The sequence below is a fragment of the Melozone crissalis genome, unplaced genomic scaffold (genome assembly GCF_028551555.1).
Source record: "Melozone crissalis strain CALT ecotype California unplaced genomic scaffold, PUWL_Pcris_2 ptg000006l_1, whole genome shotgun sequence".
Lineage (NCBI taxonomy): Eukaryota > Metazoa > Chordata > Aves > Passeriformes > Passerellidae > Melozone > Melozone crissalis.
The window spans coordinates 38,714,916-38,729,574 of NW_026535784.1; the positions used below are offsets into that span (position 1 = coordinate 38,714,916).

The 14,659-nt window shown below is 41.8% G+C and overlaps 1 protein-coding gene across 2 annotated transcripts in view; it reads left to right on the forward strand.

The window, feature by feature from the left end:
• The window catches only part of DAPP1 (dual adaptor of phosphotyrosine and 3-phosphoinositides 1), a 53,260-nt gene that overhangs the window by 38,010 nt on the left and 591 nt on the right, over nt 1–14,659 (forward strand). For both annotated transcript variants that reach the window (XM_054295513.1, XM_054295514.1), the window contains exons 2-8: nt 3,724–3,846; nt 6,998–7,131; nt 9,806–9,936; nt 11,226–11,273; nt 11,514–11,576; nt 13,501–13,586; nt 14,124–14,211. In XM_054295513.1, coding sequence (XP_054151488.1) covers nt 3,724–3,846; nt 6,998–7,131; nt 9,806–9,936; nt 11,226–11,273; nt 11,514–11,576; nt 13,501–13,586; nt 14,124–14,211 — 673 coding nt within the window. The remainder of the gene's footprint in view (nt 1–3,723; nt 3,847–6,997; nt 7,132–9,805; nt 9,937–11,225; nt 11,274–11,513; nt 11,577–13,500; nt 13,587–14,123; nt 14,212–14,659) is intronic.

The following is a 14,659-nucleotide window of genomic DNA, read 5'->3' on the forward strand; positions in this document are numbered from 1 at the left end:
GGGTTGTTAAAGAATGAATGAACATTTTGAGGATGATGTTCTAACCTGAACAAAGAGTTTCCCACCCCAGACTTTGCTGTAACGTATTCCTGATCTTCACCATGGTGTAGGTAGCTCTAGTTGCTGCATTAACTACAGAGAGATCTTCCTAAGAAGAGATTTTAGCATGATTGCATCCTGTCTGGAGGGACAGATCTTCAGGGCAAGGCTGAGTGCTCTGATGAGTTTGGGCATTCTGGGGCACTGGGTGTTTCACTTCCTTCTCCTTCCTGTAAAAGCCATCAGTGAAGTCCTTCCTCTGTGCCATCACCAATGCAGTGTGGCATAAACAATAGGCTGATGTCTGGAAATGGTTTCTTTTTCAAAGGGTAGCAAAAGTGGTCTCACTGGCTGTGCTTGCCCACTCTAAGACATGCCTTCACTGGCCATTCCAAAGAGCAGGAAGGATGGCATGGCCATTCAGCCACACACAGTGACAGCACAAGCATGCTTACATGGGTGGGATAAAGAGATTTAATGCCATTTAGGATGAAGTTAAAGTAACAAGAATGGATAAATGACAGCAGCTATAAACTCTGAGCCCGAGATTGCTAGTCAAATTGTGGAAATGGAACCCCAAAAAGTTGACCACACTTTTTTTTATTAATAGAAGAAATGAAATTATTAGAAAAGGGAAACCTCCCAGAAGTATGTATACATACCAGGAGGGTGTACAAGGCCAAGAGCAGCCAGAAGAAGTGGGGTTGAAGCAAGGAAAGAATTTCATCTATCTTTCTTCTTGTGTTTCTCAGAGAAATCTCAATCAAGAACCTCAGGCAATTTTTACACTACTGATGGCTTTCAGTCTGAAAGGTGTCAAAGTACAGAGCAGATTTCTGGATTTGCTTTGTAGTGAATACGAGACTCTGTAAAGGTGACTTTTGGAGGCACCTTCAGAAACATCCTGATTATCCAACTTTATCCAGCATGTTCAAAACCGAAGATTTAAGACAGTTCACCTTATAAAGGACTTTTAGGGTCTTCAAAGAGATGGGTGTTTGTAAAGCATTTTAATTTCCTTTATGTCTTGTTTTAAGACAGCAGGAAGGTTGATACAATATTGTGTTTTGTATCAACTGTTTCCTGCCCCAGTGTAACTCAGAAGACAACCTAAACTTCACCTGAAGGTGGTCTGCCTTTTACAGTTTTGCCAAATGAGGCATAAATCCCATCTTGAATTGCTTGCCAATTTCAAAGAACTGCTTAAAAGTCTTTTTTCTGAGACAGATAAATAGAAGGATTCTCCCTGTGAAAAATACTTAAATTTACGTGAAGTATACCTAGTAGTGTCTAATCACAGGACATTGGGGATTAGTTTTGCTAGAGGAAAAAAAATTGGATTGGATTTGACAACTGCTCTCAAGTTTCCAAATTACTTGTACTGTCAGCTCAGGCTTGATTGTGAGAGCAGACTGTATAGGTGAGTATTTGATTACCTTCCTGGTGGCATGTCATGCAAATTCTAAATTTTCTTCAGCATTTTAATATTTTACCTGTGTTTATGCAATTGGAACAAAGTTGGTGTGACCATTTTCACAGTGGAATATCAAAGTAACCTGATCAAACCATCTGTCACAGTCAGGAAGAGAAAAATCCCAAAACTACATGTAGCAGTCCCTTTGACACCAAGATCTGCATTACTGTCTCCCATCCACTTCTATTTTTTGAGCTGAAGAAGAGGAACATAGTAACATTTGAGGGATTTTTGTCTGAGACAGCATATTTAGGCAAGAAACTGCTACAGCCTTGTCAGCAAAGTTTTAAAAGTTTGCTTTCAAACAACATTATTTTCCCAATTAAGGGGTTTGTTGTTGGTTTATGTATTTTTTTTTTTTTTGCATAGTAGTAACATTTCATTAGTCACTGCTCTTTTATGTGTAAAGAGAGTGTGAATTTAAACACAGCATTTTTTAAACTTAAGTGACTTCTCTCTCAAAAGTTTAGCAAAGGGCTGTTTTTTGGAAATAAGGTAACAGCACAGTTATGAGCAACATCAAACTAAATCTGCTTCCTTCCTGACAATGACCACTCACAGATTTTCTCAACATCTGCTTCTTTTGCACTGAAGTTAGCCAAACAGTGTGAGGAAATCCCACCCAAAGCACAGTGCAACATTCTCAGCTGCAGGTCTGGCCATGCTGGGACCATCCTGCCACACCAGGAATGACCTGACCTTTGCCTGTTCCTTACTTGGGCAGTTAATCCCAAAGCGGATTTTGGCTAACAGGTGTTCCAGAGGATGACACTTTGACTCTTTAAATATTCATTATTTTATTCTACTGTGTAGATGGACCACATTCTAGAGCCAAAGCAGCAATGCCCTGCCTGTATTGAGTTTCACATGGATCTTCTCTTCCTCTGGGTTAACAGCCTGGAGTCTCTCATAAAGCAATTCATCAGCCAGCTGGCCTTTCAAATAGGCAGCCGTCCAAATCCAGAGCTAAAGCTTTGTGAGAGGTGCCAAGTTTGGTGGAAATTTGGGATGAACAGCTAAGGAGAAGGAGGATACAGTTACACCTGGTTTCATTTCTAAGACTGCCACGTTACAAGCTGTGGAAAGTGCTGCCATGGCACTTCTGCTTTCAGTGGAACTGTGTTTCTTTGGCTGAAGCAGTGACAGGCTTTGCTCCCAATGCTGCAGGTATTTAAAAGGAAGGGAAAGGTGACCTGGCACCACTCCACACACAGACCAGGGAAGCTTGCTCCCAGCAGAGCCTTGGGTGTATTATCCCTCCCTCTTTCTGCTCCAGAGGCTCGTGTATGTGCATGGCTATGGTTATTATCACATGCCTTGCAGGATTTCAGCTCCAACCTTTTACAGCTCCAGTTTTTTGTGCTCAGTCTCAGGCTCATTTCTAGTGAGATCCTTGTCTCTTGTTAAAAACTGGGTGTTTCCATTGTGGAGCATTCTGAATGGAAACAAACCTATAAACTACACTTCCTGGACTTCTTTGCAGGGCTTTCTCCCTGTGAAGTCCTTTCAAAACTTTTGATATAAAAATGAAGTTTATTTTCACTGAAGATAAATTGAAACAGTGTTTAAATGTTTTCTTTTGTTACTCAGCTCACAGGTGGCCAAGAGGCAACAATGGCAAGCTATCTTAATTTTCACTGACATTTTGTCAGTTAATTTTTTTCCCTTTAATTCTAAGCTTAGGCAAGCACGTTTAATTGCAGTTCTTGTCAGTGAAGACACGTTGAAGGAAATACAGAATTTATGAGGAGTTTAGGCACTGCCTGTTTGCCCAGAAGGGGATGTGTACCAAAGAACATACATATGTCAGGAAGTGCAGCTTCTGAAAATAGACAAAGGATTCTCTATACCCCCCAAAGCTGCTTTCACCTTATCAGCACAGACCTGGGTAATTTGTTGCTCATGCAAGCAGAATTGGCAGGGTTTTTAGATCCAGCAAAACACTCAGCTGTTTGTACACAACTTTGTGTTAAGGAAAAATAGTTTTTTGACTGTGTCAAAAGATGGCCACTGCAAGAGGCACAGATCTGTGTAAACCGTGAGTGCCTGTGAGGAGGGTGGTAACTCAAAATTGTAGAGGAAGGACTGCAACTAACACTGCCGTTTCTAACCCTGCTCCAAAAAGCAGCACCAGAATGAAGGATGCTGTAACCCCTTGTGTCTCCCCAGGTGGTACCATGACAATCTTGTGTCTCCTTGTGTCTCCCCAGGTGGTACCATGACAATCTCACCCGGCACGCAGCAGAAGCGCTGCTGCTCTCCAACGGGCAGGATGGGAGCTATCTTCTGAGGAAGAGTAATGAAAGGGAAGATCTGTACTCCCTCTCTGTAAGGTAGGCTATGGACAGGGTGAACTAATCTAATGCTGCACTTACTTCCACGTTTGAATGTCCCAAGCATCACAGGTTTTTCTTTTTCCCTAGGGCTTAAACTGTTTTGAAATATATTCCTTTTGCTGTAATCCCACTGAATGACATTTTGCTAGAGGGAAAAAAAATGATTGGATTTGACAGCTGCTCTCATTTTTCCAAATTATGAATTAATCCCATTGATAGAAAACATAATTCTATAGAATGGCTGTAAATTTTCAGTCTGCATGATAAAAATCTGCATGTCATTTAAAAGAGCTTAAGAAACAGCTGGTGGGAATAGAAAAGTTTTATGATGAGGACAGCAGCAAACACTTAACAGGTGCTAATCTTACTAGTTTCTGAATCCCTGTATAGGAACCATCACCTCTGAAGGATGATCCAGTGTTTGGCTGGTTTACTCCTCTGTTCTGTGCTAAGGTTAAGTCTTAGCCAGGTCTAGGTGACTAAATTGAATAACAGCTTGTGAGTGATCAATGCCAGGGCCTTGAAGTCAATTACAGCAGTTTAGGACAGAACTGTTCAGGATACAACCAGAGCAGAGGAAGCCTGGCCTGGTTACTTCACTATGGAATCACATTTAAACAGTCTCCTAGAAGGAGAGAAGCCACAACATTTTATTGAGGAAACCTAAGGACACATGCGTTAGACACACAAGGTACTCCCTGCACATTGGCTGGTTAGAGGTAACCAGCCCTAAAAATATTTGTAATCTTTGGCAGCTGTGTGATAAAAGCAGCCTCTAGACCAAAATTTTAAACTGGTGCATGCAGGCTGATTCCTGCTGCAAACTGAGCCTCTGAACAATTCATGACCACAACTCAGCTGAATCACAGTAACTTTCTAAAGTCACTTTGATCAGTGTAATGCTGCTGGTTATTTCCACCCCTGACAGGGGCACAGCATGTGCCCTTGAGATTGTGGCTTTCTGCACATTCAGTACCAGGAGCTGTTACAATCTGGAAGAGCAGTTGCTTGGGAGCTGAGGAAAGTCTGATTTGCACATACCCTGTTCCCCAGGAAAGGCAACAAGGAGGTCTTTGACCCGCTTCTGACAGAAGATTTAGGAGCAAGTGTGCCTATACACACACTGTTGAAATTATTTCCACTATAGGCAGCCATTTATACAAAGGGTGCCCTACAGATCTGCAGGTGGTGGTTCAGAATGAGTATTCAGACTAGCAATGACTGAATTCAGTGCAAGTGTTGCCAAAAAGAACAATGGCATTTATAAGCAATAGCTTTCCTTAAAAAAAAAGTAATTTCATGTGAATCATTGTTTTTCTGGTTAATATTTTTTTTTAATTTTAAAATGTTAAGCATTATTTGAGGTAGCTACCTCAGCTAATTAAAAATATATATATGTATCTTGAAGGTAGTTTTAAAGGGCATTCAGGAAACAACTTATTGTAATAAACCAAAATTTAAATAGTTCTTTTAATAGGAAGCACAAGTGCTAATTAATGAAAATAAATTTGCTGCTTGACTAGATTCTAGCCTTAGAAGACCTACAAAAGTCTGTTTCAGGCCCATTCCAGTCTCTTGTTCAGCTCTTCATATAGTGAGAATTACTCACTGCATTACCATGTGAACTGAATAGCCCAGTCTGAAGTTTGGTCTTTTATTCTGTTCTGCTAGTTTCTCTTGTTACATCTCCTTTGAATACTTATTTTGATTCAAAAATGTTTTTCAATTTTTCTACTGGTTAACGTTATGTTTTCTTTCAGTTTTTTGACTAATATTAAAAGTTAATAGTAGAATAAGGAATTGAGTTTTGTTCTGATACATTTCTGTAGAAAAGATAACTTCAGCAATTCTAGCTGTCCTTTTCCTTCTGTCCTGAAATATCTTCTGTAGCTTTTACTTTATTTTCTGCCTCAGCCCCACAAGGAACTTTGGTCATGATTATAGTTTGGGGTTTTTCAAGGAAAAACTGCTTAGCCATCCCTTGAGGTTTTTATTGACAGCTGTAGGAAGAGAGATCACTTATTCCCTGAAATCCCCTCCCCCAGCTACGTTACCCAGTTTGAAAGGGAAGTAGGAAGCAGAGTAGAATTTGCTCTCATTGCAACATTGTCTTGAGAAATTAAACAAAAAGATGGAAATGCCTGTAATTGCAGCAGAGTCACAGCAGCTCTTCCCTGGCATTGAGCATTTGCACTTGTCTTGTTGTGCCTCAGCTTACTGTAGCACAAAACATGTGGGAGGCCCACAGAGGCCTTCTTCTGTTTTCTACAGTACCATAAATACTGCTCAAAGATAAATCTTTAAATACCAGTTTGAAACCATAATCTTCTTTGGAAGTGGCAATGAACAATGAAAGAGATGCTATAATTAATTTTCTTCACCACACTTTTCCAGTATATTTGCTGTGTAAGTTTTTGCTCAGACAGTTTGCATTGGGTGCTAGTAACATTAACAAAAGTCTCTTTTCCACTGGAGAAATACTTGCAATAAGTGCTTCACTGTCCTTTGAAGTCAAAATAATTGCCTACCCAGGAAGTGAGACCTTGCACACTTCTCTAAATGCCATCAGGTTTCATAAACAAAAGCTGTCACTTCCCTTAGAGAACAAGGACCCAGGTTCATGTTTGTCAGTGCCCATCCTAGTGGAACCAATCATCCAAATACAGAGACAAAGCAAACAACTGCTAAAGCCTTAGGTATGTAAAATTATGTTATTAAACCTGTTTGGGTGCAAAACAGAGACAGCCTGTTTTTCAAAGGGAAACAGAAGACATTTTCAGTGAGATTGGGATGCTACTTGAAGAGCAAGACACATACTGAGTACACCCTCAAGGCTGAAGCCCAGTAAGTGAAAGGATTTAGGCAGAAGGCTTGAAATCTCTCTTGTGAGTCTTTTTGTTGATACAAGAGTTAAATTAACCAACTTGGCCTTTCTAGGCTGTGATCATCTCATATCTCCAAGTCAGCAACTACAATCTGATTTTCAGCTCTGTTGAGTGAGGGACAGTAATGGCAGTAGTATCACTACTAGGACAGTGATTGGCAGCCTGTGACCTGGGGCCCTGCAGTGAAAGATGCTATTTAAGGATTTTATCTGCAAAATACCTTTGGCATTTATGTCTTGACAAATCTTCCTCTTTTATTTTAGGGGTAAAGACTCTGTGAAACACTTCCATGTTGAGCACACAGGAACTTCATTCAAATTTGGATTTAATGAATTTTCTAGCTTGAAAGAATTGGTCATGCACTTTGCAAACCAGCCTTTAATTGGAAGTGAAACAGGTAAGGAGAGCCATATTGTGTGTGTGAACACATTTGTAGCCATGCTTCACAAAGATCTAACTAAAAGGATCTTTTCTGTTGTGCTAGCAAATAGATCTTCTGCTAAAGTGTTCATAAGTTCACATTTGTACTTGTATCTAAATCAATTCCACTTCGAAAAGTCTTTCAAGTTCTTTGAAGACAAACCACACATAAGCTTGTTGGGCTTTTGCTAACCAGGGCTGTGAGCTCCTTTCAGTTTCTCAGAGGAAGGAGGATTTCAAAATATCAGGAGGATTAGAACATTCTCAAAACCAGCAAAACCAAAGCACAGTGATAGTGAGGAAATAAATATTCATCTATGAACTTGAAATCCCCCAATAAAATAAATAGAAAAGTGACTTGAAATGGTTTCATCTCACAATTCTTTGTCCAAGGAAGGAGCCTACAGTGTTATGCTCCTCCTTCCTGTAGGGAATGTGTTTTTAACCAACTCTCCTGTTCTGCCTGCAATGCCATCACCATGCTGATGCCATCTGCCATCACAGTGATTTTTCTTGCTTTTAAGAGGAGAGAGAAAACCACAGGTTTCTTTAACAACCAGTGTGCTGCCTGAGTTAAAGGGTCAAAATATTAAACATGATTCCTACAAGAATTGAACGCCATCAGGCTAGAATCCCTGGAGAAACAAAGTGGATATTATCATGGCAATGTCAGTTTTATGTTTAGCTTCAAGTGTAAGAGATGAAGACACGTCAGTACAAGTTAATCCCAAAACTTCAGTGTCCTCTGTGGCAAGTGTATGCAAATAACTCAGAGCAGTGCTAATTATGTATGCAAGAGCCCAGTTAAATGATAGCTGGCACATGCAATAACTGTACCTTGTCACACACTAAATTTGCACCAGTACTCTGCTAACCCAAACATTAAATTCAAGGGCTCCTTTGCCAATTTCTCCCCCCAAGAAAAGTGCTGTTCTACACTCAATATAGCACTTGTATCTTTCAAAACACTCTTTTTAAATTGCTTTCAAGAGTGGTTCAAACACAGAGCTCCCACATGTATGATCTGTGCCAGTGAGCTATTTTTCCTGGGAAATCAAGCATGCACCCACAGGCCTAGCCCTGTAAAGATTTCAGATGACATAAAACTTGTATTTCCCCATTCCTCACTCCTTCACTGCATGTGTTACAGACACTAATAAGCAAGACATTGGTTTTATCTGATCTCTATGGATGAGATTAACACTTGCTGCCATAAGGTTTCCTAATCAGATTCTACTGGCTCTGTGAAACCTCTAAGTCAGATGTGCTACAAAATTTAAAAAAAAAAAAAATTGGATGTCTTATCAAGAAACCTTCCACCTTAAAATACCATGGAAAACAGTAGAGGGGAAGAGAGAATTAACACTCAGGCAATATTCCTTCAGATACAGGTGTCAGATTTCTCCTGGGTCATAACCATGTTTTGTCAAAAATGAGGTAGGGGCTCATCAGAGTCAACTCCAATCCAAGCATCAGCAGTTGCAGACGTGGCAGAATAATCTTGCTACAGTGCAGCTTTTGCTAGATCTTGTGTATAAGTACCAGATTATTCTGTACAGTTGTCTTTGTGAAGGCAAAAAATAAAAAAATCCACAGAGAAAACAAATATTGTATAAAATGTTATATTAGTGCTTCAGTTTCTGCAATGGAGCTTTTTGTCCATGGGGTACAGATGATGATATCCTGATTCTGTGCAACAGCTCAGGAGTAGTTTCTCTGGAATGGTGATGGAGCTGTTCTCAATTTTATTTTAAATGGTAAAGCATAATTTTTCTGCAAGGCCAGATAGAAATAAACCAATGTTGACTTTCCACCTACAACAAGTTGAATAGGTCCCATTTGCATACACCCCCTGTGCCTACAAACAGATTTCAGCTGGTTACTTCAAATACAATTTTTCCACTTCTCTTTTTAACCCTCCCCATTGCAGAATACTTTTAAATTACTCATACATCTGTAGGTTTCAAGTTCAAGTTGCTTCCAGTTCTAGCATCCCTCCTCTTTAAGAGCTGCAATATCAGCATAAAATGCAAATGGAGCAGCATTTGGAATGCTGTGACACTATTTTTAAAGAATGGTGTTAGATGGTGGAGCAGTTACTATTTCAAGGATGTTCTTGAAATGTACAATAGTACTATTGTACTAAAAGTACAATGCATTCACTATTGAGAATGCAGGTTTTTTTCAGGGAACATGCAATAAACATGACCTCGCTTGGAGAAAAAGAAGAATGTCTGCAATGAAAAGTTTAACTGGGAAGAGCTGTGGTAAGAACAGTTGAGGGTGATGTTAACGTGGCTTTACTGTTAGGAAGCCTGTAGCCAAGCTCTGACAGATTAGGTGATTTAAGCACCAGCTAGTGGCATGTTGGCAAACCCCATGACTCCTGTGCCTCCTGTCTAGTTTAGCATCCTGCCCACCCTCCAAGCCAGCCTCTGGAGCAGGAAAGCAACTTAAAAAGTCAAGAGATTTCATGCAAGCATTTGCAAGGGTAAAGGTTTGAGAAGGTACCATCTGTTTACAGTTTCCACAGCTGCCTTTTTAATTTTAGGAGAAGGTGAAGTTAACCATTCCTCAGAGATGTAGCTACTGACAAGTTATTTTCTAAGCTGGACTTGCCAGATGGATGACTCCTGCTCTTTTCTGTCCAGGAACTTTAATTGTGTTGAAGCATCCCTACCCACGGCAAGTGGAGGAGCCCTCCATTTATGAGTCTGTCCGAGTTCACACTGCAATGCAGACAGGAAGGACAGAAAGTGACCTTGTCCCAAATGCTCCCTCAGTAAGTTGTGTTCTGGTGGGAGGGGTGCTCCTGGCCTGAGCCTAGCATGGTTGTTGGAGTGAGCTATGGAGTAGGACTGGTTATTAATCCCTCTGTGGGTTTGTAAATACAGGAAGTCTCTGCCAAACAAGGCAAAGCAAATACAGACTTGCTCAGTACAGGCCCATGGCAAATAAAGGCTTTTATAATTGTTGTCACTTCAATACTGTCCCTGGAAAAACCTGGGTGAGTCTGACTATCCAAACAAAGAATCTGTGAAAGATTTTCATTCTCACATTATCTTTTAGAATATTTTCTTTAGAATAATCATTATTAAAATTATCGTGAATTTTTAAAAAATGCATACAAAAAAAATCATCATATACATTTGGGCCACCTATTCTGACATTTGAGACTCACTTGAACAGCAGTTGGAGTCTCTAAATCCCTTGTAACTCACGTCAAAGTGAGACAGGTGGTTTCTCCAAAACAGTTTGCTCTCAACAGAGAGGAAAGTATTTTAACTGTACACTGTATTTTGGGGGGGGAAGAGGAAGAATTATGTTAATATGGGTTAATGAAGTTGCAAGAAGAACCACTTCTGATGTGTCTCACAACCAACCCTTCATCACCAAGTTACACTTTAACCTCCAAAGAAGCTTGACTTCCACACACCACCAACAATAAGGTAACATTTTTTCAAGAACAAGCAGTAACTTGGCAAGATTTTGATTTTCAGAGATCTCACAGCCAGGTCCCTAGAGAGATTTTCAGTACCTAAGAAGTGATAAGGTCTAAGTGTCACTCATGATGCCAGAGAAACAGTTCAAACCCCAATTTTTCCAAAAGCACACCGAACATAACAGGTTTTTCCTGTCTAGCATGGGCCTGGTTGAGAGAAGAGAGCAGCTCAGTAAAACAGCACTTTCCCCTGGCTGCATTTGAGGAGCCTTTCCTGGGGATCATTCCACTGTCAGTTAAACCCCACGTGTTCCTGGTCACAACACCTCCAGGGACAGCCATCCAGCTTCACCAAATGAAGAGTAACTGAGCTGTTGTGCTGTGTTTGGCTGAGAAGGGCAGGGCAGGAGCTCCAGCCTGGGGGCTGCTCCAGAGCCAGCACTGCTCCATGTTCACCCTAAAACAGCAGGATCAGCCCAGGGGGAGCACTGAAGTGAGGGCAGGTGGCTCTGGGGAGTTTCCCAAAGACCTGATGCATCTTCCCAATGTTGGCAAAGGGGGGGATGTGGGACATGGAAGCAGAGCTCAGCCTCTAACCACAATCCCTTTCTTTCTTTCTTACTTCACAGCTCGGTACCAAAGAAGGATATTTGATAAAACAAGGCAAAATAGTCAAGGTAAGGAAAACTCTTACTTTTTGCTTCCACTCTGTGATCACCCACAGAAGCTAAAGACAACATGGAGCTGAAAGTGCTCCACCTGTATTTCCCTGCAGAGAGGAACAATTTGTGTTTTGAGCAACAACAAAGCACAGCTGTAAACCAGGGCAAGCCAGCAGCTTTGAAAGTTTTTCTTTCCCCAAGAAATTTTAGACTAAACTCTCCCAAAGCAGTTACCATTCGTTCTTGATCTTTCAGAACTGGAAAACAAGGTGGTTTACACTGCATAGGAATGAACTGAAGTACTTCAAAGACCAGACAGTAAGTAGCAAACACCAATTCCACCTTTTAAACATCTACACAGGCAGCTGCAGCCTCCTTGTCTCTCTGGCTTCTCACATCTGTATCACAGCTTTCCACGCTAAAGCTCCCCAAACTGTCAGAGGGGTCAAACCTGTCAAGTAAATTCAGTTTTGCTGATGACTTCAACAAGAGAAAGTAAGTTTTATGTTTACTGTGCTCTGCCAGTCTTAGCTACTGTATAGAGTTTACAGGGATTTTTTGCAAAGAATCGTGGAATAGTTTGGGTTGGAAGCGACCTCAAAGATCTTCTTCTTCCAAGCTCTCCACCACAGGCAGAGACACCTTCCACTAGACCAGGCTGCTCCAAGCCCTGCCCAACCTGGCCTAGAATACATTTTTGTTTTGCTTTGTAAAGTGGATTTTAAGCTATCAGCACAACACAACCTTTATTTGTAGCTCAGACACAACCTGACAGAGAGCATGCTGCTAAAATAGTTCTGAAAATACTGATAGTATCCTTTGCATTCTTTGATTTCATCCTCTTATTTCAAGTGGTCTCACAGGATACATGAAAAACTATTCATTTAAAAATTCCTTCTGACAAAGATTAATCTGCAGCATCCTTACAGTTGCTGCTCCATTTCTATCTTGATCTGAGTAAAGATAAGAAACACAGCTGGAGTTTCTTTGCCCTTAGAATGCCTCTGTTTGAAGTTCCTTCATAAACACATCCACACTGTTCTCCTCTGCCAAGCCCCATTTCAAGATTCTAACAGATTTTTACACAAAAGCCTTCTCTCACCAAACATTACCATTTCTAAACAGTTATGTTTTTGCAGGGCTTTCCACCAGTTTTCATTTCAGTTCAAGACAACTTAGGTTTGCAGGATAGCATTTCAAAGAGCAGCACTCCATTAGTGACTTACCAGGCAAGAAGAGCTCCTGTGTTTGTCAGGACTACAGTCTCCTTCCAGGCAGCAGCTCCAGTGTCTCCTGGCACTCCTGTTGTTGCTGTAGGGTTGCAGGGACCGACAGGTGGGCAGCCTGCAGCTAACCCTGGGATAGCATTTGGTATCACACCACAGCCCAAGGGGCTTTCTTCTGATGTAGGGTATTGCTAACAGCCACTGAGTCAGCAAAAATATTAAGGGAAGATGAGAGAGCAACAGACACCTCCATACACCTGATGAAGGACCATGGAAACAGCTAAGGGTGTTTGGGCAGAAAGCAATTCAGCTGTCTCTCCTGAGGCCTTAACAACGTGAGGCTGAAACAAAGGGAGGAAGAGCTCTCACACTTAGGGAGAATGAAACTCCTGAGGGAGATGGGTTGCTGTTATACACAATCCCTGCACCTCAGCTCACCCAAAGAAACTTTTACACACATATATTTGTGTGTGTGTGTTTGCTTGTGTGTTTGTGCACACATGCTTCTCAGGCAGCCAAACCTATCACTTCTGCTGCAAGCACTACTTTGCCTTCACTTCTACATTTGTCCTGACCCAGCTTCATCCTTTTAAGGCACTTAGGAATTAATTCAATCTCCAACAGCTGGCTGGTCTGATAGGCCCCCATACCCACGCCTTTGTCTCTGTAAACCTTGGCTGAAAGTGGTGCCAGGTTTGCTGCTGTGTCAGTCACATTACAAGGCATCAGCCAAACCCTCAGCAGCCTCCATGTAGCTCAAACATTCCTGCAGTAGAGATCTCCTCTGTTGCTTGTCCAGATGTGAACAGGCCTGCATTTTTTGTATTAAGCTCACTTTGTGTCATACCACTGATGTTATGCTTGCTAGTTTGTGCTTATAGTGTTACAGCCATTGTAACTATGCCTGGAAAAACCTGTGGAGGTGCCTGTAAAAGTCTAGATGCACTGAAGATGAAGTGAGATAACCTTATCTTCTGTTTTCATGTGTCCGCATTTTAAAAAATTTTCTCTTCAAGGCTACGGAACCAATTCGAGCACTTGACTTAACTGAATGCTCAGCTGTGCAATTTGACTATTCCCAGGAAAGAGTCAATTGTTTCTGGTAGGTTGCAGGATTTTCTCCATGTTGCTGGGAAGTTCAAAGGGCATTTTGAAATATAAACAATGTGTGTTTCTGAAAGGTTTCTGAAAGGTCCTTTGGTGGTTGTGACCCTGCTCATCCTCTAACTCTCAAGTCTCTTTCTGTCAGACAATCTCTGTCAGTCCTGCATGGCTTTGCCAAATTACTCCTGGCAAAAGCTGGGCCCATGTGAAGTGGGCATTTCTAATTCTGTGAGCATCTATAATTATCACCTAGACTCATGGATCTTGGGGTCAGACACTGATACAGGTCACATGGTAACCTCTTCTGTGCCCAAATGTGGGTCTTTTATCCTTAGAAGGGTCCTTGTCCTTAAGGACCCTGGGCTGTAAAAGGCTGTCACCCATTCTTGGTTAATCTCCCTCCTGGTGGCTGAAGGGGAGCTCAGCCTCCCTGTCCTGCTCTGTCTCAGCAACTGCTGGCACAGGCCAGCTGGGCTCAGTTTTGGGAGAACTGCCAGTTGTTCTAGCAACTTAAGAAAGCTTTGTTTGCTTGCAGTTTAGTGTTCCCACTAAGGACATACTACCTGTGTGCAAAAACGGGGATAGAAGCTGACGAGTGGATTAAAATCCTGCGGTGGAAGCTGGTAAGGTGATGTGTGCTGCTGCTGCCAGCACAGCCCCCCAGGACTGGGGCACCCAAGGGCTACAGCTCTCAGCACCTCCAGCAAGTGAGAACTTGCTCTGGCTGCCAGACCAGCTAGAATAGAATATGCATTTTCACATAATCACAGAATCGATTAGGTTGGAAAGGACCTCTGAGGTCATCAAGCCCAACCTTTGATCAGTCACAGCCTTGTCAACTAGACACTGTGGCACTGTCATAGCCACACACTGTCTTTTCTTAAGCACCTCCAGGGATGGTGACTCCACCACCTCCCTGGGCAGCTCATTCCAATGTCTAACAACCCCTTCTGTGAAGAAATTCCTCCTGATGTCCAGTCTAAACCTCCCCTGGCACAGCTTGAGGCTGTGTCCTCTCATCCTGTCACTGGTTGCCTGGGAGAAGAGACCAACCCCCAGCTGGCTCCCCCC